General features: G+C 42.2%; 1 protein-coding gene across 2 annotated transcripts in view; it reads right to left on the reverse strand.

The window, feature by feature from the left end:
* prim2 (DNA primase subunit 2) overlaps positions 1-22,544 on the reverse strand; it is a 147,308-nt gene that overhangs the window by 116,160 nt on the left and 8,604 nt on the right. For both annotated transcript variants that reach the window (XM_084320995.1, XM_084320994.1), the window contains exons 4-5: positions 21,932-22,026; positions 18,000-18,120 (exon numbers count right to left, since the gene is read on the reverse strand). In XM_084320995.1, the coding sequence (XP_084177121.1) occupies positions 18,000-18,120; positions 21,932-22,026 (216 nt within the window). The remainder of the gene's footprint in view (positions 1-17,999; positions 18,121-21,931; positions 22,027-22,544) is intronic.

Genomic DNA, 22,544 nt, shown 5'->3' on the forward strand with positions numbered 1-22,544 from the left:
TGAAGCTACATTGCAAATTCTCGTCAAACTATGTGCCTCCAAGAAAATTACAATCACCTACTACTGGTCTATTGGAGGTTCCCCAACCACAGCCAAAAGAAAATCGAGCATCCAACCTTTGCTAATTACGGACCAAAGCTATGGAACACCCTACCTATGGACATTAGGGAGGCTAGCTCACTAAATATTCTCAAAAGTAAGCAAAAAACGTAGCCTTAAACTGAGTGTGGGTCATTATCATTAGACGAGTACAGAGCACCACAATGTTTGTAGTTTGTGCAAACTCGAATTTAAGATGCCCGTTGTATATTAATACCCTGCGTCCAAAAGACAACAAGGTTGTATAGTTGTGATCTTGGCAGATAAACAGTCACAATATCAGAGTCCAGGACCCTGTTGATGATTTTAACCAAGGTTTGAGAAAGTCAAGAAAACTGGACTGATACTGACGAGTATATTTTAAAGTTATAGTAACACTGATAACAACACAAGTGCAGCGCAAAATAATAATAAGCCAAAATTAACAGTATACAATAGAAAGAAAGAAACGTATTTTCTTTAAACAGGGTAATATATACAATGGCACTAAATTGGGCGGTTAGGTGGTCGAGCGGAGATTGCGTTCGTCACCAGCCCCGGAGCTGTGAGCTTGGTTCGCCTGTTCGAATCCAGCTCACAGCTCCGGGGTTGTCACCAGCTTGGCTGGCCGTCTGCACTGATACAATTGGCTGTATCAGAGGGTGGGAGAAGCTGGCGGGGTGGGTCCGGGTCGTTGTAAACAGCGACTCCTACAGTTCGGTCGGGGCGCCTGCTAAGCGCGGATTGGACGTGAGGGGGATAGTGTGGTCCTCCCACACACTACGCCCTCTCAATGAGAATCCGCGCTGCCAGGTGAAAAGAAGCGGTGATTGGCTGGACGTGTGTCGGAGGAAGCACGTGGTAGCCTCCACTCTCCCAAATGATCTGACTGTGGGGGGTAAAGCGCAGCGACCAGGAAGGGACTGGGAATTGGCATACGACTAACATTGGGATGGGAGAAAATCGGAGGAAAATGGAGGGGGAAAAAGACCAAAAAAAAAAAAAAAAAAACAATGGCACTAAATTAATAGAATAATCAATCAAAAGGGTGGCTAGGTGGTGTAGTGGGCAAGGCGCTCGCCACTAGTGCAGGAGATGCTGGGTTCGAGCCCAGCTCTTGGCGTTGCTACCAGCTTGGCTGGTCGTTCATACTAACACAATTGGCAGTATTAGAGGGTGGGAAAGCTGGTGGGTGGGTCCTGGTCGTTGTAAACAGCGACTCCTACAGTTCGGTCGGGGCGCCTGCTCAGCGAGGAAAGGATCTAAGGGGGGGGGGGGTAGTGTGACCCTTCCACACGTTACACCCTCTCAGTGAGAGTCCGCGCTGCCAGGTTAAAAGAAGCGGTTGATTGGCTACACGTGTGTCGGAGGAAGCACGTGATAGCCTCCACTCTCCCAGACCGACTGTGGGGGGTAAGTGGGCAGCGACCAGGAAGGGGATTGGCATAACGACTAACATTGGGATGGGAGAAAAACAGAGGAAAAAGGAGGGGAAAAATAATAATAATCAATCAAAATGGACAAAGAAAATCAAGTGACTTCAAACTAAAGTGTTTTATGACGACCTAACAGGAAAGACTCTTTTGAACTTTGAGAGTCAATATTTGTATTAAACTGTGACGTCTAGGCTGCAATTCTTGTATAAAAGATGCAATACGAGGGCGCTCCAGTAGCACACCATGTACCGCGCTGCGTCGCGGATCGGCCGACCGAGGTTCGATTCCCGGACCCGCCGTTATTTGCCGAATGTCTTCCCCTGCTCTCTCTCCCGTTTCACCCTCACTGCATCCGTCGGTCATGTCTGACCAGGAAGCGTCTAGTTTTTTTACCAACAAAGTCATTAATATTATCCGTGTGGTCACGGAACACACTCCAGTCTGTACATTCTAGTGCAGCGTGGAGCGCCTCCCCCGATTCCCCAGACCAACGCTGCACATCTCACGTTACTACAGGGACGCGTTTGAGACTTTGTTTATACCGAGGCAAAAGAAAGATGGCAATATATTGTATTATAACATCACGATCATATATTGTATTATAATATTATGGGCTGACCTTCGAAGCTTTTTTTGGCAATCGAAGCTTCGGGGCCGAGCTTCGATTTTAATTCGAAGCTTCGAAAATTTTAAAAATAAAAAATAAAAAGAAATTAAAAAAAATATTTTTTTTTAATTTTTTTTTTTTTTTTTTTTTTTAATCTTATGTTGTGGGACTTGTACAGCACTTTCGTAAATTTGTTGTTTTTAAATGTGCTCTATAAATAAAGTGGGTTGGATTAATTAATTAAGTAGCCCCTTTCGTGACTGTGACGCAGCCAACACGGCTGTGTGATTTAATTCAAGGTGGATCGCTGTTGTCGTTTGAACAACTTCAGATTTCATGGGAACTACCAATCCCCCAAATCAAGAATGTTTAAGATGAATGAAGTAAGATTTTGATTATTTGAAATATGGCCTGTGTAGACTAAACTATGCACATAATTATGTCAGTCTACAAGGTCCGGATTCTACATGGTCCGGCAATGTAGACCTTGTAGACTCCACTACAGACCAATTATCAGTGAATGTTCATGCATTTTTAAGAAGGGCAACTTCCACAAAAAAACAAAGAACTCACCAAAACATCTCAGTAGCACCTTATCTAAATGTTATATTTCATATATGGAGATTCATATTTATTTATGTATTGCATGCATTTCTACATTTTATTTCCTATTTTGTTTATTCATCCCAGTATCTTTCTTTCTTATGTGTGGAATTCTACAAGGCGCGCCCACACACACACACACACACCTACACACACACACACACACACTTACATTTAGTCATTTAGCTGACGCTTTTATCCAAAGCGACTTACAAGTTCTGTACGACAAGACAGCAAGAAGGGCACAACTCTATCAGCTGAGTAACAATGTTCATCAAGTGTTGCGTGTTACAGTGTAGGTTAGTTTATTAGGACAAGTGCATGACAGTAAGGTTAGTCACGGTTAGATTTTTTTTTTTTTTTTTTTTTTTATCATTTCAGATAATGGTTGAAGAAGTGAGTCTTTAGTCGACGGCGAAAGATTGGACGGGATTCGGCTGTCCTAACTGGGATGGGTAGTTCTCACACACACACACACACACAAATCGAAGTAAAAAAAAAAAAAAAAAAAAAAAAAATGATAAACAAAATTAACATTTAATTATTTTTTTTTTTTACTTCGATTTTTTTTTTAATGTTCGAAGCTTGTGCCATCAAACGAAGCTTCGAAGCTTCGAAGTAATTAAGACAGCCCTAATTATTATAGTGACATATTGCCTACCACACCAGAGAGCAATGTAGAAAATGGACAGTGACAGAATCATTTGGAGTAGCTGGGGTGAAACCTGTACGAAGTGAGTAAGAGAGAAGAGAAGAAGAGAAGAAGAGGAGGAAGATTGTTGTCCGTGTGACTGTGACCCCATGCTGTGTTTATCTGCTTTTGGCAGGAGGACCCTGCTGTGTGCTGTAACCCCTGATCATAGGAGAACCCGCCGGTGTATCGACCCCTGCTTGTCTGACGTCTCTTCTCCCGGATCATCCCCCGCCCGTACGAGAACCGCTCTCTGTGTACCGCACCGCGCTAACGGACCAAGACGCTTCTCTGGAATTACGGACTGGCTGACGATCACACGAACCCCTCCTTTTCCCCTAAACAGCATTTAAACTGCTGTTAAACTTGCTTCTACTTTGGGCTGATCGCTATACTAACCCGTTTGGCTGGGTTAGGGGGAGGAGGGCAAGTCATGGGTGGGAATCTGGCGTTGTGGACAGCGACGCCTACAGGTCAGGTCTGGGGGCGCTGGCTCAGCGGAGGCAGGACTTGAGGAGGAAGGCAGCGTGACCTCCCACGCGTTACGCTTCACCAATGAGAGCCCTCGCTGCCAGGTGAGAAGAGAGCCACTGGCTGTCGCCGCACGTGTCGGAGGAAGCGTGCGGATACTTCAGGGTTCCCTTGTACCGACCAGTAGGAGAACATGCGCACAACAAACAGGTAGGGGAGGGGGGGGGGGGAATTGGCACAACGACTAAATTGGGACGGGGAGAAAACAGAGAAAAAAATCGGAGAAAGAGGATTACATTTTTTTTAAATAAAACTTGCTTCTACGGTGTGCCGTGTGTATTTTGTTAAATCAAATCTCGTGACAGCTCATAACACCCCAGAGTCTGTCACAGTGTGTCTCTCCCTGTAGCCCCTCTCTCCCAATCTCCCCGTGTGTGTGTCTTCTGTACTTCCTCTCTCTTCGTCTCTCCCTCCTGTTCTCCCACCTGGGGGAGAGAGAATCGAAAGCTGCAGTTATGGACTTTGTGGTGACCAGGCTGTCTGTAGTTTACTGCATTATTCTATTATTATGGACTTAACTACAGTCGTTTACTAAAGCTATCTGTAGCCTGTAGCCTTAGGGGCGACAGCTGGGGGCACCTCTACATATTATGCTTAAGGGACACCTAACTAAAAACCTAGTGTCGTCACAGAACTGATGTAATAACAGGCAGCGCTGGCCTGTGGGGGGGCGTCCTGTCTGTGTTAGCAGTCCACACGGCCAAGATGGGCGCCTACAAAAAATTTATCTAATTAATCGCATTTTAATCGCATAACCATTTTATGCCTGATATTCTATAATCATATTTCAATGGCACAATTCAGTACTGTATCTACAAAACCTTCTGTTTAATCATCTTCCATCTATTAATTTTTTCAGGTCTGGTCAATTTTAGCATGGTGTTATTCAGTCAAAGATAAAAAAAAATTTATTGATATTCTCATTTGGTTCATTACAATTGACTCAAGCCTAGTAACAGACACAGTATTTCTGACACTGGGAATACATTCCCTGAGATCCATAGATGTCCCTAGAATCAGGTACCAAGAACATGCAAACGGACCATAAAAAAAGTCTGTAAACGTGTATTCTACGTTCTTATGGAACGAATGATAAAAAAAAATAATAATGTTAATTTTTTTTTGTGTAATTAATTGTTTACTCAGTCTATTTTCATAACGCGATAATTTGCTGTGTAATTAAATTTATCTAATTAACGCGATAAACTGACAGCCCTAAAAAAACGGAATAATAATTGCAATAATGTAGATGTATACTAGTGAAATTAATGACTACATGGCAAGACTAAATTAATAAACAAATGTACTGAATTAAAATATTGTACTTAGTCAACCAAAATACATGCCGCTATTTACCAGCTCCCCAATCAAGTTTGGCTCTGCCTTCCGGCACCATCGCCAACTTTCCCACCGACTTGGCCCGACTTGGGAGTGATCGGTCGAGTCTGTATCAAGTTGATAGCTAATATGAGGAAAGCTAAGTCCTTACTTCAGTAATGTTTGCGTAAGAAAGCTTCTCTCTGATGGAAGGCATGCCATAATGTTGTTTAAGAATTACCCGCTTGTCCCGGATATACTGTAAGACGTTGTTTTTTGCCACAAAAAAACAAACCTGAAAAAGGGAGGGTCGTTTTATATTCGTAGTCACGAGTCTAGAGAACCGTAACAAGTTTCCCCACTCGTCTTTCCCTGCTTTTACACGGTGAGAAAACATTGAATTAGACGACGTCGACACCTCACTGTACCGAAAAGCCAATGAGTCCCAAAAGGTTTGTGTAAAGGAAACTCGACTCCTCCTCTCAGACTCTCGCCACTCCAGTGAAATGAGTTTAGTTTGTGTTTAAAATCATAAATCTAAAATAGTATTCGCTCTGTGGTGTAGAGTTTCTTTTACCTCCTCTGGTGTAGAAGATCTTGTGTCCCGAATAACGATCACTGTGGAGACCAGCGGTCCGTTGGAACCGATCCCACACTTGACTTGGTCCAATTAAACAGACTCTTATTCAATTAAACTGCAATTGTTTTTGTGCCAAAGTTTTCAGTTCGAGACTTTTCTTTTTTGGGTCTCAATGTCTTAGAGGTGCTATAGATAAAAATTTAAAAAATTATTATGTGGAGTAATCATTATAAAAAGGTATACATCCACAGATATTTTAGAAAGGTGTGGAATAAACGTATTGCTTTCCCCCCCGAAATAAAATATTCATTAATGAATTTATCATTTGAAGGCAGTTTTAAAATGAATATTTTTGTTTACATGTTCCATGCATCTATCCCCTCCCTACTTCCCATTTCCCCACGTGGAATGCACCCGATTGGATAAATGACATGCTGGTGGCCTAGGAATGCACCCGATTGGATAAATGACATGCTGGCGCTCTAGTGCGACATCTAGTGCCTGAATGTTATCTGTAGCACCTTAAATTACATGCTGGTGCTCTAGTGTGACATCTAGTGGCTGAATGTTATCTGTAGCACCTTAAATTACATGCTGGTGCTCTAGTGTGACATCTAGTGGCTGAATGTCATCTGTAGCACCTTTACCTTGTTCTAAAATTGTGTTTTGCCACACAATTTCTTTCAAGTCACATAACTGGGCTGTAATTATTAATGATGAGACGATGAGATAATGTTATAAACCTTGTTTATAGAAAGTGAGATCAAATTAACTGCAGAGAGACATGTTTTGGCAGGCATTATGGTATTGGTGGCCTATATTCCTGTGGCATTCGTTTCAAATATACCTGGACTCTGTATTTCTGAGTGCCACTCTTATCGACCTTCTACATTTGCAAAAACGCGATGAGAGAAAGCCTTATTCTAGGATTTATATCCATCACGGTTTGTTACACAAGCGCGAGGCCGGGAGAGAACACATGCTTTCATAGGCTGTTAATGTGGAAACACGCATTTATTTTCCTTCTCATTGTTGCTGCTGCCGTTGTTGTCGGAACTTCTTCAACGGGATGGAATTTGCTGATGTCAGATGACGTTGATGGCGGACATTCATAAAGCTGCCGAGAGACGTCTTTTGGGTTTGGTTTCTCCAAGAAGTGCAAGAAGGGTTGTTCTTCCATGCAGCGCGCAGAGGGTTGTTCTTCCATGCAGCGCGCAGAGGGTTGTTCTTCCATTAGGGCTGTCCCCGACTAAGGATTTGGATAGTCTAGGGCTGTCCCCGACTAAGGATTTGGATAGTCGACTATGATTGGCCAAAATTTGCCGTTAGTAGACTATCAGTCGACCAATTTTTTATTTTTTTTAATATATATAATATATATATTTTTTTATCATTCCATTTGGGCTGTGGGGGTGCTTAATGTCTGAAGGAGTCGACGGAAGGCTTCTTGTCCTCTGCAAAAGCATGCAATTGGTCCACTGATGGATACATCTTGATATTTGTCTAGCCTAGTGTGTTCATTAGATGGGTGAAATCCTCTTTCAGTGCCTCTGTGCCTGTTTTCGTAGGCAGTTAGCCTCTGGTATGCGTGCCATTAGCGTTAGCCACGCTTCTAGGCCTCTTTTCTTTTGGAAAGAATGATAATAAAAAAAATTATAAATCTTTTTTTTGTATTCGACTAAGAGGTTGGCAGTCGACTACGGCTCCTTTCGACCGATTAGTCGACTAATAGGGGTCAGCCCTACCTTCCATGCAGCGCACAGAGGGTTGTTCTTCCGCAGTCAAGAGGCAGCCGGCTGAAATGAGGATGCCTTCTTCTTCTGCCGTTACCGTGTTAATGTTAGCAGCGCAGTCAACATGTTCTCCGACGTTTCTCTGGGCATGAGATGACCTGGCGTCACACGTAACACTGTGTCTGAACCTGGTGGGGGGTAAGGAATGTGGTCTGACTACGTCAAAAAGGAGAGGATATGATCTCTTCACTTGCAATGTTTATTAAAAGGGGAACTATTTTACTATTTCTTTCACTATTTGGGCACTTTTACACAATTCCTGTGAGTCTATGGAACACCTCTGTAATATATATATATTTTTTATTCATTGTTTTGTATTTCTAATCAAGTCCTCAAAAACAGCATTTTTCTACCTCAAGATCTTAAGCCGTTTTGAGCCTGGGCTCCAACCACTGTGTGCAGCTCATCTTGTATCTCAACATTAACATGCAGCGGTGTCTTTCTGACATCACAAATCATCACATTTTCAAATGACTCAGTTCAGTGAGGGTGAATATTGTGAGAGGAGAATTGGAAGAATGCGCCAATATGAGAATTAGAGACATAGATCATATTAATATAAGTTCACATAGCTAGGAAACAATGCTAAACACTGAAAAAGGCCATTTATAAGATAGTTCCCCTTTAAGTAAAAAAAAAAAAAGAAAAAAAGGACTGCATTCACATAACGGCTTTCATCCAAATCCCTTTACACCCATTCATTCACACATTCAAAACACCGACACCGGAGGCGACCATGCAAGGTGCCAACCTGCTCATCAGGAGCCGTTAGGGGTTAAGTGCCTTGCTCAAGGACACTTCCGACACGCTGCCGGGAGGAACCGGAATCTAAACGGGGAACCTTAAGATTACCAGACGACTGCTCTACCTCCTGAGCCACTGTCGCCCCGGTTTATAGCGGTATACTGCTAACCACATTTAATATAGTAGGACTTCTAAAGTATACATAAATAAAACCATCTTTGATATATGCTGTATTTATTCCAAATAAAAGCATCTGTGAAACTTTCAAAATACCATCAACTATGATCAGGGGTGTAGCTCCAGATTCTGGGCCCCATGAAAGAATGTATTTGTAGGCCCCCAGTGTATGCGAGCGTGCGTAAGCGCGCAAGCGAATTTTTTTTGGCAATTTTTTTATTGATGAAAACGCATAATATGGTTTTTACCTTTACATTCGGATCAGCAGTTCGGCACCTGCACTGTTGGTGGGTGAGCCTAGTAAAGGATGTCGCATTGCGTTCATCTTCAATGAATGGACCAATGCAATAGTCTACCAAAGCCCCCCCTCTCTCTATATATATCTCACACACACACACACACACTTCAGAAACAAACATAGTATCAATGAGAGCATCAATAATACACCTGAGTGATGTCTAGTAAAAAAAAAAAAAAAAAAAAAAAAAAAAAAAAAATGTTGGGCCCCCCCTCAGTGCTGGGCCCTTGGAATCATCCTAAGCTACCCCCCCCCCAGCTACGCCCCTGACTATGATCTATAGGCAACTGTGCACCCCCCCCCCCCCCCCCCCCCCCATGATGACTAACTGATCGCAGCGCAATCTGGTTGAAGATATCTGAAACACAACTCAATGCTGCCAGGCCCGGTCTTGACCAGAACTCAGGCGAGAAGACTTGGTCTGGCAGCGCAAGAAGCGAAGGTGGTTTCCATCGCGACCAACAACAACATCAACAACTCGACCCGTGGCAACATCCACTGCGCGGACGGCAACTGTTCCCCAATGACGCCGCAGCAGACGAGCACACGTGAGGCAGAGACGAGAGGAGGTGAACCGAGGGTCGAAACCATGACGACCAACTCGACGCGGGATTTAAACATCTCGACGCCCGATAGCCGGCTAGCTAGCAGAGCTAACAACGGAAACATCCAGGAACGAGTCCTTTGTTGTTCCAGCACGGCGCGGGACCCGACCCCCCCTCCCCCCTTCTTTGTTGTTCCAGCACGGAGCGGGACCCGACCCCCCCCCCTCCCCCCTTCCCACCCTCAACAACAAAGCCCCCCAGCCCCACACAGAGGAACAGATCACAAACGAACAATACTTCGAACCTGCCAACATCAATGAAATAACCAACGCCAATGGACTGAACATTTTTCACATTAACATTAACAGCTTAAAAAACAAATTGGATGAAATCAAACAATTATTCATAAATGGTAAGGCAAACATACTGTGCTTCTCAGAAACTAAGCTTGACGATTCTGTAAAAGATCCAGAGATAGAGATTGAGAACTACTCAATAATTAGGAATGATAGGAACAAACATGGAGGTGGTGTCTGTATGTACATACACAAGGACACCAAATTCATCAACAGAAATGACCTGAATCATAAATCAATTGAAACTGTATGGGTGGAAATCCTATTCGAAAGGGCGAAATCCCTACTGGTTGGCCAGATCATAGTGACTTTTATGATACACTGGATGGGTGTTTAGCTGGAGTTGAGGATGTAGACAAAATTCTTATTGGAGACTGGAACACGGATATGCAACGAAAAGATGCACCCGTCTTCAAGTCATTCAGTAGGTTTTGTGATCTGCACGGCCTCAGCCAGCTAATCACCCAACCCACACGTGTATGTGAATCAACTCAGACTACCATTGACCTCATTCTGACCTCCGACAAGTCCAAGATCTCCAAGAAAGGGGTTATAGCATGCGGGTTAAGTGATCATTATATGATATTCTGTACCCGCAAAAAACTAAAACAAAAGGCTGGCTGCCACAAAACAGTCACATCTAGAGACCTCAAAACCTACTCTAGCGAGGCCTTTAACCTTGAACTGGAGAGCCTGGACTGGTCAGATGAACTCAATGGTACACTGGTTGAAGAAACATGGCTTGGTTTCAAAACCAAATTCTCAACAATACTAAACGACATGGCCCCCCTAAGAACCACCAGGGTAAAAAATCGCGCTGAGCCGTGGATGCACTCCGAAATACTGGCCGCTATGAAAACCAGAGACAAAAAATGCTCTGAGTTTCGTAAAAGTCAGTCAAAGCTTACTAAAAGCACGAGCAGTGAACTCCAAGCCCACGTGACTGAACTCAAACTAGAAAGAAACAGACTAAGAAACGACGTAAACTCCATGATCAAAACTGCAAAAAAGAATTTCATCAATGACAAAACTGAGGAAAACAAAAACAAACCACGTGAACTTTGGAAATTACTCAATAATCAACTAGGATGCAGTAAAAAACTTAAAACCAGATTCTCAAACATAAACATAAAAACGGACAACACGCTCATCACAGACAAGCTGGATGTAGCCAATTACTTAAACATTTTCTTCACAAACATAGCCACAACACTGGTAAACAAACTACCCTCCCACTCAGGGCTTTATGGGGTAGAACACATAGTAGCTTACTACAAAAACCTAGGGGTCCGCAAGGACGACTTCAAGCTGGAAATGGTAACAACAGATGAGGTACTCAATAAACTGAGCGCCCTCCAACCTAACAAGGCCACTGGCCATGACAACATCCCCTCCAAATTCCTCAGAGACTCAGCAGCCGCCATCACCCCAATCATCACACACATAATAAACCTCTCCATAAAACAGGGACACGTCCCCAAGGACTTCAAAATTGCGAGGGTGACCCCTCTGCACAAAAAGGGCAGCAAATTAGACCCAGGCAACTACCGCCCTGTTTCTATTCTCACCTCCATCTCGAAAGTCATGGAAAAAATAGTCTACGAACAGGTCGAAAAGTACCTAGCGGAAAAAAATCTAATCTACGAATTCCAATCTGGCTTCAGAACATCCCACTCCACTGACACATGCCTTCTCTATTTGAATGACCACATCAAACAAGAGGTGGACGCAGGCAAATACTGCGGCATGGTCATGCTGGACCTACAAAAGGCCTTTGACACGGTCAATCACTCCATTCTGATTGACAAGCTAAAAGCAATTGGTTTTGATAGTCTATCAGTGAGCTGGATGCAATCCTACCTTGAGGGGAGGGAACAGATGGTGGAGGTAAACGGTACCCTATCCCCCCCTCTCACAGTGAGCTGTGGTGTTCCACAAGGAAGCATACTAGGACCGCTACTGTTCCTAATTTATGCAAATGACATGTCGTCAGCTTGTGACTGCAACTTGTTCCTGTTTGCGGACGACTCAGCCCTGCTGGTCTCTGACAAGAACAAGTTACAGGTTGAAAAAACCCTCAGCTCGGAACTAGGCAGAATCTGCATATGGCTCGCTGATAACAAACTATCATTACACATGGGCAAAACAGAGTCCATTCTCTTCGGTTCAAATAACAAACTCAGCAAGACCGACGGCTTCTCAGTTACAGTGGGTGACAATATTGTCACAAGGAAAGATGAAATTACCTACCTGGGTTCCATCCTAGAGGCTAATCTCTCCTGTGACAAAATGGCATCCAATGTAATAAAAAAAGTCAACCAACGAACTCGATTCTTGTACCGGATCTCCTCTCTGGTAAACAAGAATACCCTGAAGACTCTGGCAGGAGCACTCATTCAGGGGTACTACGACTATGCTTGCACCTCATGGTACCAAAGCACCTCAAAGGCGCTAAAAACAAAATTACAAACATCTCAAAACAAACTGGTCAGACTACTGCTTGACCTTACTCCTAGAACCCACCTCACCCCTGCCCACTTTGACAACCTAGGATGGCTTAGAGTAGATGACAGAGTACAGCAACTTGCAATGGGCCTGGTCTACAAGATACACTACACGACCAAGGTACCCATGTACATGGCAAAATACTTCCCAAAGGTCAGTGAATACCACGATCACAACACCAGAGGGAGCTCCACAAATCATGTTAAACCCAGATTCGGCTCAAATAAGGGACTAAACACGTTTCGCAATTATGCCACATCAATGTGGAACGCCCTACCCAAAGCTGTAAAGGAATGTGGATCACTACCCACTTTCAAAACCTCTCTCAAGAGACACCTACGGGAGACTGCAATTCAACACTGGCCCCTGTAAATATCCTAACCCAACCCCCTCCAATGTACAGTCATTTACCTAGTATGGTTTTGTCAATAGTCCAATGTACAATTTTGTTTGTTTGTACAGAGTCTCCCCCCCCCCCCTCAATGTACAGTTTTGCTTGTTTATACAGTGTGCCCCCCCCCCCCCCCCAACCACCTCCAATGTAAATTACCCAGTATGGTTGTCAATATCCCAGTGTACCCAACCCCCCCCCACCCAACCTCCTCCAATGTACAGTTTCTACGTCAAATGTATATACTCCCTTTTCTTGACTCCTTCTGTATCACAAACAGTACTGTATTTGCAAATCTGGTATGTCATAAATGTATAGATGTAGCAGTACTGACTATCTGTATGTCATGTATGTCATATATGTCCTGATGAATTGAAAATGGGGGACCCTGATGTAAACAAGACGAAAGTCTTTCTCTGGTCTGCATCCTCTTAACAATTGTGTGTATTGAGCTGTACTGTATTGTACCCATTCTGCAATCTGTTAATAAAGTTTTCAATCAATCAATCAATCCCTAAGCGAGACTGTGATCACACAGCTCCATCTGGTGGATGATATCTGAAACACAACTGAATGCTGCCCTAAGCGAGACTGTGATCACACGGCTCCATCTGGTGGATGATATCTGAAATACAACTCAATGCTGCCCTAAGCGAGACTGTGATCACACGGCTCCATATGGTGGATGATATCTGAAATACAACTCAATACTGCCCTAAACTATTCCTAGATGTCACAATAGTAAACCCAGAAAGAACATGTTTTGAGAGAGAACAGCCGATATGACAGCTGCGAGAGACGTAACCAAGTTCAAATTGTTGGAGGTTTATAATCCGTTTCAGCATTGGGGACCATCACTTCTCATCTAGGAGATTTACTGATCTGAATGAATGAATGAATGAATGAATGAAAACTTTATTTAACAGATTGCAGAATGGGTACAATACAGTACGGCTCAATACACACAATTGTTAAGGGGATGCAGACCTGAGAAAGACGTTTGTCTTGTTTCCAGCAGGGTCCCCCTTAAGAACAGATTAAAAAAAGGAGTACAACGGCGAGATGGAACTCATGGATGAACAAAATGTGATACTTGTCAATGTGGTATCATGTAACATTTGAGTTAAAATTCCACTCAAATCTGTTCCTATTGAGCCTAAGTTTCGCTGTGCATCGTTATTCATTCGGATGTTCCTAACGTGGAGTACATGTTAAAGAAACTGATTCAAATTGATTTCAGAGTGGATCTCTGATTCACAAGAGATTACCATTACATGGTGTAGGATTTGGGTAGCATTTTCTTAGAAGATAAAACCATTTTGTTTTTTTATTGGATTCTATTATATGTTGTACCACTGTATTGCACATTGTCGCGGGCAAGACCACCCGCATTTCATTGTATTCTTGTATGCCGTGACAATTAAAACTCTTGACTTGACTTGACTTGACCATTGAGACTTATAATTATATAGGGCTACGGTCACTTGGGACTCTCACAGGGGGAACACAGCTAGGAGGATTGATTGATTGATTGAAAACTTTATTAACAGATTGCTGAATGGGTACAATACAGCACGGCTCAATACACACAATTGTTAAGGGGATGCAGACCAGAGAAAGACTTTCGTCTTGTTTACATCAGGGTCCCCCATTTTCAATTCATCAGGAATTGAGGACCGAGGTTGTGTTGAACTTTAAGGCTCCAGAAAGGGAGATGAGTAAGGAGCGGGTGATAAAGAATAGTCATATTATTCAGAACTATTTTATTGCACTGCACTATTGTGTCACTTTACTCAGTCTATTCTATTTTTAGAGTTTCAAGCACAAAGTGCAGAAACCCTATTGTTTGTGTGGATTTCTTTTTTTCCTCCTTCAGTCAACAGCCGTTAGGTCAATCATCACCAAATATGCAGGATATGTCCAGATAACTACTCGAAACATACCCATACCCTAAAAATTACATTCAAATCCACCACTAGGGGGCACTACAAATGTACAAAATGTGCATGGAATAAAACAAATCGGATTATATTTCAACGTTTTCTTATTCAAACATTACAAAACTTGCAGGTCATGTTTCATAACACTGCTGAACCGTGTGTACGTTTATTTTGCGATCCCAATGATCAATATTGGCTTGAAACCCGTTCTTTGCGCGCTTGCATATTACTGTATTTATTATTGTCCATTTTAAAACTGCAATAGAATCAAACCATAAACAAGGTGGCCCATTGGGATGTTAGATCCTAATGTGGAAAAACTGTGATTTCATATGTCTGCACTATGTGCCCGTCTTGTTGCTATTGTGAAGCACTTCTATTGTGAGCTGCAATTCTTGTATGAAAGGTGCTATACAAATAAAGTTTATTATTATTATTATTATCCCAGTCTGGGATTGTCTCTTTGGTATTTCAGCTTGGAGGAGAGAGGGCTTCTCCGGTCTCCTTCAGTATTCAGCTCACTCAGAGAACCTAAGAGCAACCTATTTGTAACTATTTTGCCGTTTATGCCAATAATCCTGTGTTATAAAGAGAATACCGGGAGCCTGGGTGTCGTAAATTATTTCATTAAAGTGACTTTACTTCAACATCCAACAACACAACGCAGTCTATCCTGAAGGAAGACAGGATAAGTGACAGTAATCGAAGGTCATCTAAATCTAACAATGGCATGAATTAACCACCCCCCCCCCCCCCCCCCCCCCCCAAACAGGGACAGTCTCCGGTAATAGTCATCGGTTTGGTCCTTTTACTGGTTTGTATTCTGGCATTAAACAACTTTACAACTTTGTACATTTAAAGGGCCACTTTGCGTTCTGTTGTGAGGAGGATGTGATACATAAAAACTTTAACTAAACTAAAACTTAGCAACGTCTTCGGTGTCTCGAGAGCTCCGCCACATTGGCATCCCGAGAAACTCCGTCCGACGACATCATCGGTAGGGTTGGGTACCTTTCACATTTTAACCGATGTGTTCAAAACCGACGGTACCTGTGAATCGATACCGGTACCCAACAGTACCTTTTTTCGGTACTTTAGTCTCTAAAAATGTAATTTACCTACCTCAGTTGTAAAAGAAAAAATTTCCAAACTTCAAATAATTTATCATCATTATTATTTATTTAAAACAATTTGTTAACACATTCCCGGCCAACCACGGACATGTCTGTGTTTCGGATCCAATGGTTGAGGGCCAACCATGGACATGTCCGTGGCAAGGTTGTTTTGGCTTTTATTCCATTGTAATATCCCACTCAATGTCACCCTGCGCCACTGCAGATTTACCCTACTCTTGGAATTCGGAAAAGTGCATTACCGGCCAGATCCTTGTAGGGGTGCCGTCTCGATAATGCAGTGTTCCCTGTGGCAGAACGGTGTTTTATTTTTTTGGATGTTGAATGGACTTTCCTGTTAGGATGAATCTATGCGTGTAGCATGTAGCATGGAATACGTTTTGGGAGCTGAATTCAGTGTGCAGTAAAGGAATATAGCATCAGCCAATGGACATATGGATCTACCAGATGGCGATCGATAACTGGGAAATCCTTTTTGCAGTCCAACCGGCCACAGGTACGATCTTTTTCACGTAAATTACACACTGATCAGGCCTCGTTATCATACCCAACCAGGCGATCAGCGAATGTGGCTACCGAGGCTAACGCCATTATTGGTAATCAATAATCAGAAACGACGCCCCCCTTTCATGCATTCATGGTGGAACATGATATCGATCATATGCATTTAGATTTTTAGCTATAGCTTCTGTAGGGCCAAAACACCATTCAATTTAACGTTATTAGCTTAGCAGCCTGTATCTCGTTTTGCAGGAAATATACCAGACCAATCCCATATAACGCTTATATTCAAGACGCTATAAAATGGGAACGTATTGATGAAAAGATTATTTCTTTAAGCCATTTTGAAGGGACGGTTTATAGTGTCAATTGACAATGAGAATGGACAGATAGCAATACTATAAAGTATAGATTTAGCTCTACAAACAGCCTCACGCACAATGAAAGTTTGTTTTGATTTGCTGGCCATATAGAGTGGTATTAACGCGTTATCGCCCGATTCTATTAACGCCACTATTTTTTTTTTAACTCAAGATTAACTTTATTAAAAAAATAAAAAAATAAAATATATTATTATTAGACTTCACTCAGGTGTATTATTGATACTCTCATTGATACTATGTTTCTTTCTGACTCAAAGTGTGTGTGTGCGTGTGTGTGTGTGTGTGTGTGTGTGTGTGTGTGTGTGTGAGAGAGATAGAGAGGGGGGGTGAGAGAGATGAGGAAGGGGAAAGAGAGCTGGGAGAGTTCTCAGCCCTTGTGTGGGTTAATGTAACAAGTTCCTAATGTTTTCTTTCCCCTATTATTTCATGCACTTTATTCATTGTTATTTATTCATGATTATTTTCTTTTAAGTTATTTTGTGCATCACTCTGTTTTGAATTTGATGCAAATTTGCAATGCATGAGGGTCATCCTTTTGTGTTAAATGGCTGCATAAAGCAAGCATGTGTTGACTCTCATGTTGATAAGAGTATTAAAACTTGAAAAATATCAGTTTATGGTAAAAAAAAAAGAAAATGCAATTAAATTGCGATTAATCACGAGTTAACGATGGACAATCATGCGATTAATCGAGTTAAATATTTTAATCGATTGACAGCACTAGTAACAACACTTTGTTTTTGGCTTGCCATTGCCCCGACTGATTTGTTGTTGAATCAAGTAAAATCCTATAGGTAAGTGTGTATTGTGCGTGTGAACATTGACGTGAACGTGCGGCACACTTCATAGGTTTCGTTTCGCTATAAACGAAACGTTGACGTCAGACTTTTTTTTTTATATATATATATAAAAATACAAAAATATTTGATTTTAACAGTACCGAAATGTGGCACAATTGTCTGCAGTTCACTAGAGGTCTGCTCTCCTCTCCTCTGGAGTTTTGTTGGGGGTGACGCAGTACATTTGATGAACATTGTTACTCAGCCGATTTGAGTTGTGCCCTTCCTGATGACTTGTCGTACAGAACTTGTAAGTCGCTTTGGAAAAAAAAGTGTCAGCTGAATGACAAAATGTAAATGCAGTATGTCTGATTATTACATGCTCTCGTCACAACAGGAATCAGATTAAAAATGTAAAAACATGGTAAAATGCCCCTTTAGAATGTCTTTGTGACCAATTTTGAAACAATTGGCAAACATTCCTGTACTTTGAATAAGGCTACTTCCAAACGTATATGGTGAAAAGAAAGATTAGATTAATAATAAATAATACAAATAAAACATGCAAGTAAAAAAATTTATTTAAAAATAAATTAAAAAAACTGGCTTACCGTATCATACTCAAGGTTGTTTCGATGCATGAAGTCACTTTTGTAGTTTGCCGGTAGCTGGCTGAAGCGGTAACGGAACAGGTCAACCTCCTGCTGGATAAGCCACCTCCTGAGATCCTCCCTAAAGTTACAACACAAACAACAACTTACCACATGTTGCCGTAGTAGTATTATTATTAGGGATGTCCGATATTATCGGCCTACCGATATTATCGGCCGATATTGGCATTAAAATGTGAAAATCGGAAAATATCCGTATCGGTTTTCCAAAAAAATAAAATAATCAAATTATTTGAATTTTTTACATTTCTATAACCTTGATCAGTGTGGCAAAGTAAGAACAAATTCTGTCAAAAGTATGCATAATGTTGTGTTAATTCCACAACAAGAGATATGTAATGTTAATTACCTGAAATTATTCCGTTTTTTGGGGGTTGATATCGGTTGGTATCGGTATCGGAAGAGTTGGACAATATCGGTATATCGGTATCGGTAAAAAAGCCAATATCGAGCATCCCTAGTAGGGATGTCCGATATTATCGGCCGATATTGGCATTAAAATGTGATATCGGAAATTATCGGTATCGGTTTTCAAAAAAATATATAATTTTTTTTTTTTTTTTTTTAATAACATTTATTTCACATTTATTTACCTAGGCAAGCAAGTAAGAACAAATTCTGATTTTATTTATTGTCAAAATAATGCATAATGTTGTGTTAATTCCATGACAAGATATATGCAAGGGATAATGTATAGCTACGAGGTCATTGTCGCAAAATAATTGACCGACACGGAGTTTAGAATACCGAGGCGCCTCGCCGAGGTGTTCTTTAAACGTAGTGAAGGTCAATTATTTTGCGACAATGACTGAGTATAGGCTATACATTATCCCGCTTATTACATGGCTAACTTACTAACAATATACCTAATTCATTTACACCATCGACAAGACGAGATCAAATGCAGACGCAGTTCTGGTCTGTCGCTCCGCGCAGAACACTGGCAGCCGGCAGGTCTGTGGTCCGATTGCACTGATGACTGAGTGCAGCTGTGCTGAGCAGCTTTCATGACTGCGATCTGTGTGTCAGTGGGCTTGATTGCTACAGCTGCGCACAGCGGTCATTATTACTCGGCAGAGGTCCGTTATCGAGTATTATTACATGGCGTTTTCACATTCGCCGAAATGCTTGCTTGTGATTGGTCAATAGCCCCCCGACAGCGGTCATTATTTTTCAATAATGACCGCTGTTTTTTCAATAATGACCGCAGTGCGCAGCTGTTGGCAATCAAGCCCACATCAGTGCAGCAAATCAGACACACCTGCCGCGCTGCACTGACAGCGGAGTGTCAGCGGAGCCAGAACAGAGCTGCCCGCGATAATAATAATCACTTTATTTGGGCTGACAGAGCCACAGAACAACTGCGATTTGTCAAATGAATTAGGTATATTGTTAGTAAGTTGCCATGTAAGCCATGTAATAAGCGGGATAATGTATAGCCTACTCGGTCATTGTCGCAAAATAATTGACCTTCACTGACGTTTAAAACACCTCGGCGCGGCGCCTCGGTATTTTAAACTACGTGTCAATTATTTTGCGACAATGACCTCGTAGCCATACATTATCCCTTACATAACGGACCTCTGACGAGTGCTATTGACCAATCACAATCAAGCATTTCGGCTAATGTTAAAACGCCATGTAATAAGTAATGTTAATTACCTGAAATTATTACGTTTTTTGGGGGGGGGAAACCCTGCATATATCGGTATCGGTTGATATCGGTATCGGAAATTAAGAGTTGGACAATATCGGTATATCGGTATCGAGCATCCCTAGTATTGAGCCATAACATTTTCAATCACCGCACATTTTCTTTTCTTTTTTTATGTTCTGGCAACACATTTAGGCTAAATATGCCTCGTTTTTATAAATGTGTATACAGAAACAATTCCGTTGCTTTCGTTGATCATATTCATTCATTTCATTGATAACATAGTGCTGTAATTTCATTTTCTAATAAATATGCATGATCAAGTTCAACAACGTGTGGTTTTATTTTGATATTCCTTATCTCCACATTTGAAATTATGCAATACATTAAGTGTGGGGTCGTCAAAACAATTCCTAAATAAAATGGGGTCATGGTATAAAAAAGTTTGAGAACCCCTGCCATAGACCATGTGCTGCACACGGCAGCATCACACCTGGACAAGAGGCAGGGGAACTATGTGAGAATGCTATTAATTGACTCAGCATACAACACCACAGTCCCTTCCAAGCTTGTCGTCAAGCTCAGAGACCTGGGCTTGAACGTGTCTCTACTTTTCGTAGCTCCATTTCTGCAGACCCCTCTCTGATTGGTTGGAGCCCATTTCTGCAGACCCCTCTCTGATTGGCCGAGCGCACGCATGAGCCGCGACAAGCTCCTCTAGCCAGGTGTCGAAACTCCGTTAAGCTCCAGAGAGAGAGGCTGAAAACCCAGTTCTTGCCCGACGGATGGGAGCCGAATCCCGGATCCGAGTTTTCTGATGAATAGCCCCAAAACATGGAGGTCACGAATGCAATTTATACACATGGAAGTATTGATTACGCCATAACGAATCATTAAAAAAATATACCGTTAACTGGAATATGTTGTGTGTGCCTTTACACATATGTTGGATTATGTAATTGGTTTGTCATTAAAAACCAATAATAATTGCTCGCATCGCCGGCTTCGCTGACCAGAGCTCTCTCAGATTCAAAGTTTTAATTGCAGCCTGGAACATACATGTTTCGGAACCAATGTGTAACTAGACAGTTACAATATAACATTTATATTAATTAACCCAGTTAATGCCTTAAGAGAAAGAGTCTGGTGGTCAATTGCTACGGAAATGTGTGTCTTACTAATAATAACTAATTCCTTGGTCAATAGAAGTCTCTGTGATACTTTCTGAATATGATTTGGGAACATCAAATGGGCAGGAAAGACAGTGTAAACAATATAATTAACTCTGAATATAATAATGAGGAAAAATAAACAGGATACACAACAAGGTGCATGAAATGAGGTTATATGTAGAACATGGTACAGTTACAGTAAGTGGGGAGTGTAAACACTAGTGATTCAATCAAACCCCCTCAATGTACAGTTTCTGACAGCTGGGCTGTGTTGAACTTGTCACGTGAAATAACGTTATGTGAATAAACCGCGAAATAACATAACGTTACAATGTACAGTTTCTGACAGCTGGCTGTGTTGTGAAATGTGCATAACGTTATGAATAAACCGCGAAGTCACGCGAAATAACGTTATACGCGAATCTGGTAGTACATTTCTTTTTATCTTCTTGATATGATAACATCACATCCGCCTTTTACCGCGTGACGAGCTAAACCAATCAGAGAGGGGCTTCGCTCAACCAATCAGAGAGGGGTCTGCAGAAATGGAGCTCAACCCATCAGAGAGGGGTCTGCAGAAATGGAGCTACGAAAAGTAGAGACAGGAAGACCCCAAGTGGTGAGAGCAGGTAACTGCACCTCCTCATCCATCACTCTCCCCAGGGCTGTGTTCCGAGCACAACAGCAAGACAATCATCAAGTTTTCTGACGACACTGCTGTGGTGGGCCTGATCTCTGCAAACAACGAAGAGGGCCTACCTCCTGGGAGAGGTGGAGAACCTGGCACTGTGGTGCCGGGGGAACAGCCTCTCCCTGAACATCAGCTAAACTAAAGAGATGATTGTGGATTTTAGGAGGTCGGGGGGCCAGGAACTACAGCCCCCTCAGCATCTAGGGGGCGCCGGTCGAGAGAGTGAACAGTTTTAAGTACCTCGGAGTCCACATATCCGAGGCACAAAACCAGAGGCAGGGCTTGACATGGACCACCACACGCATACAAATATTGTGTAGAGCCGATAAGACGCTCATCAAGATGTTTAACTTACGTTTGGCAGTAGGCCAGTCTGAGGATGAAGTGAGAGATGTGATCCTTTCGTCTCTTCTCATATTCATTGGGTCCATTCTGAACTTTGATATCATCCTGAAATGGGTTTAAAGAGTTATTATAGTGCATGATTCATATCAGGTTTTCACATCAAATCAACGACATGGAATTGTGTGTTTGTGCACCGCTGCTATGCCAAGCTACTTCCCCATCCGGTAGAACTACCTGCCAAGCGACTATTCTTATCTTTAGGGCACGAGTATGTTGTGTTTTATATTATAAATATAAACCTGGTGGTCCATTTCCCTTTGGGGACAATACAGTTCTATACCGTTCAATACAGTTCTTATACACTACTGGACACCACACAGGGGGGGGGGGGGGGGGGGTCGATACAGCAATAGATATTTTGCATACCGATATTATATCGATACAGTGATGCCAAGTATCGATTTTTTAAATGTTTAAATTAAGACTAGCTTGCAGCCAGATAGCCGGCTTCTACACTGAACATAGAGAGAGTTGGTATCCATCTTCTTGTCCGACTCTGGAGAAGACGGTAAGTGCGTTTCCCACAATGTTGGCGACCCGTGTAACGTTCTAATCAAGAGGTC

This window comes from Notolepis coatsorum, assembly GCF_963971535.1.
Source record: "Notolepis coatsorum genome assembly, chromosome: 9".
Taxonomy (NCBI): domain Eukaryota; kingdom Metazoa; phylum Chordata; class Actinopteri; order Aulopiformes; family Paralepididae; genus Notolepis; species Notolepis coatsorum.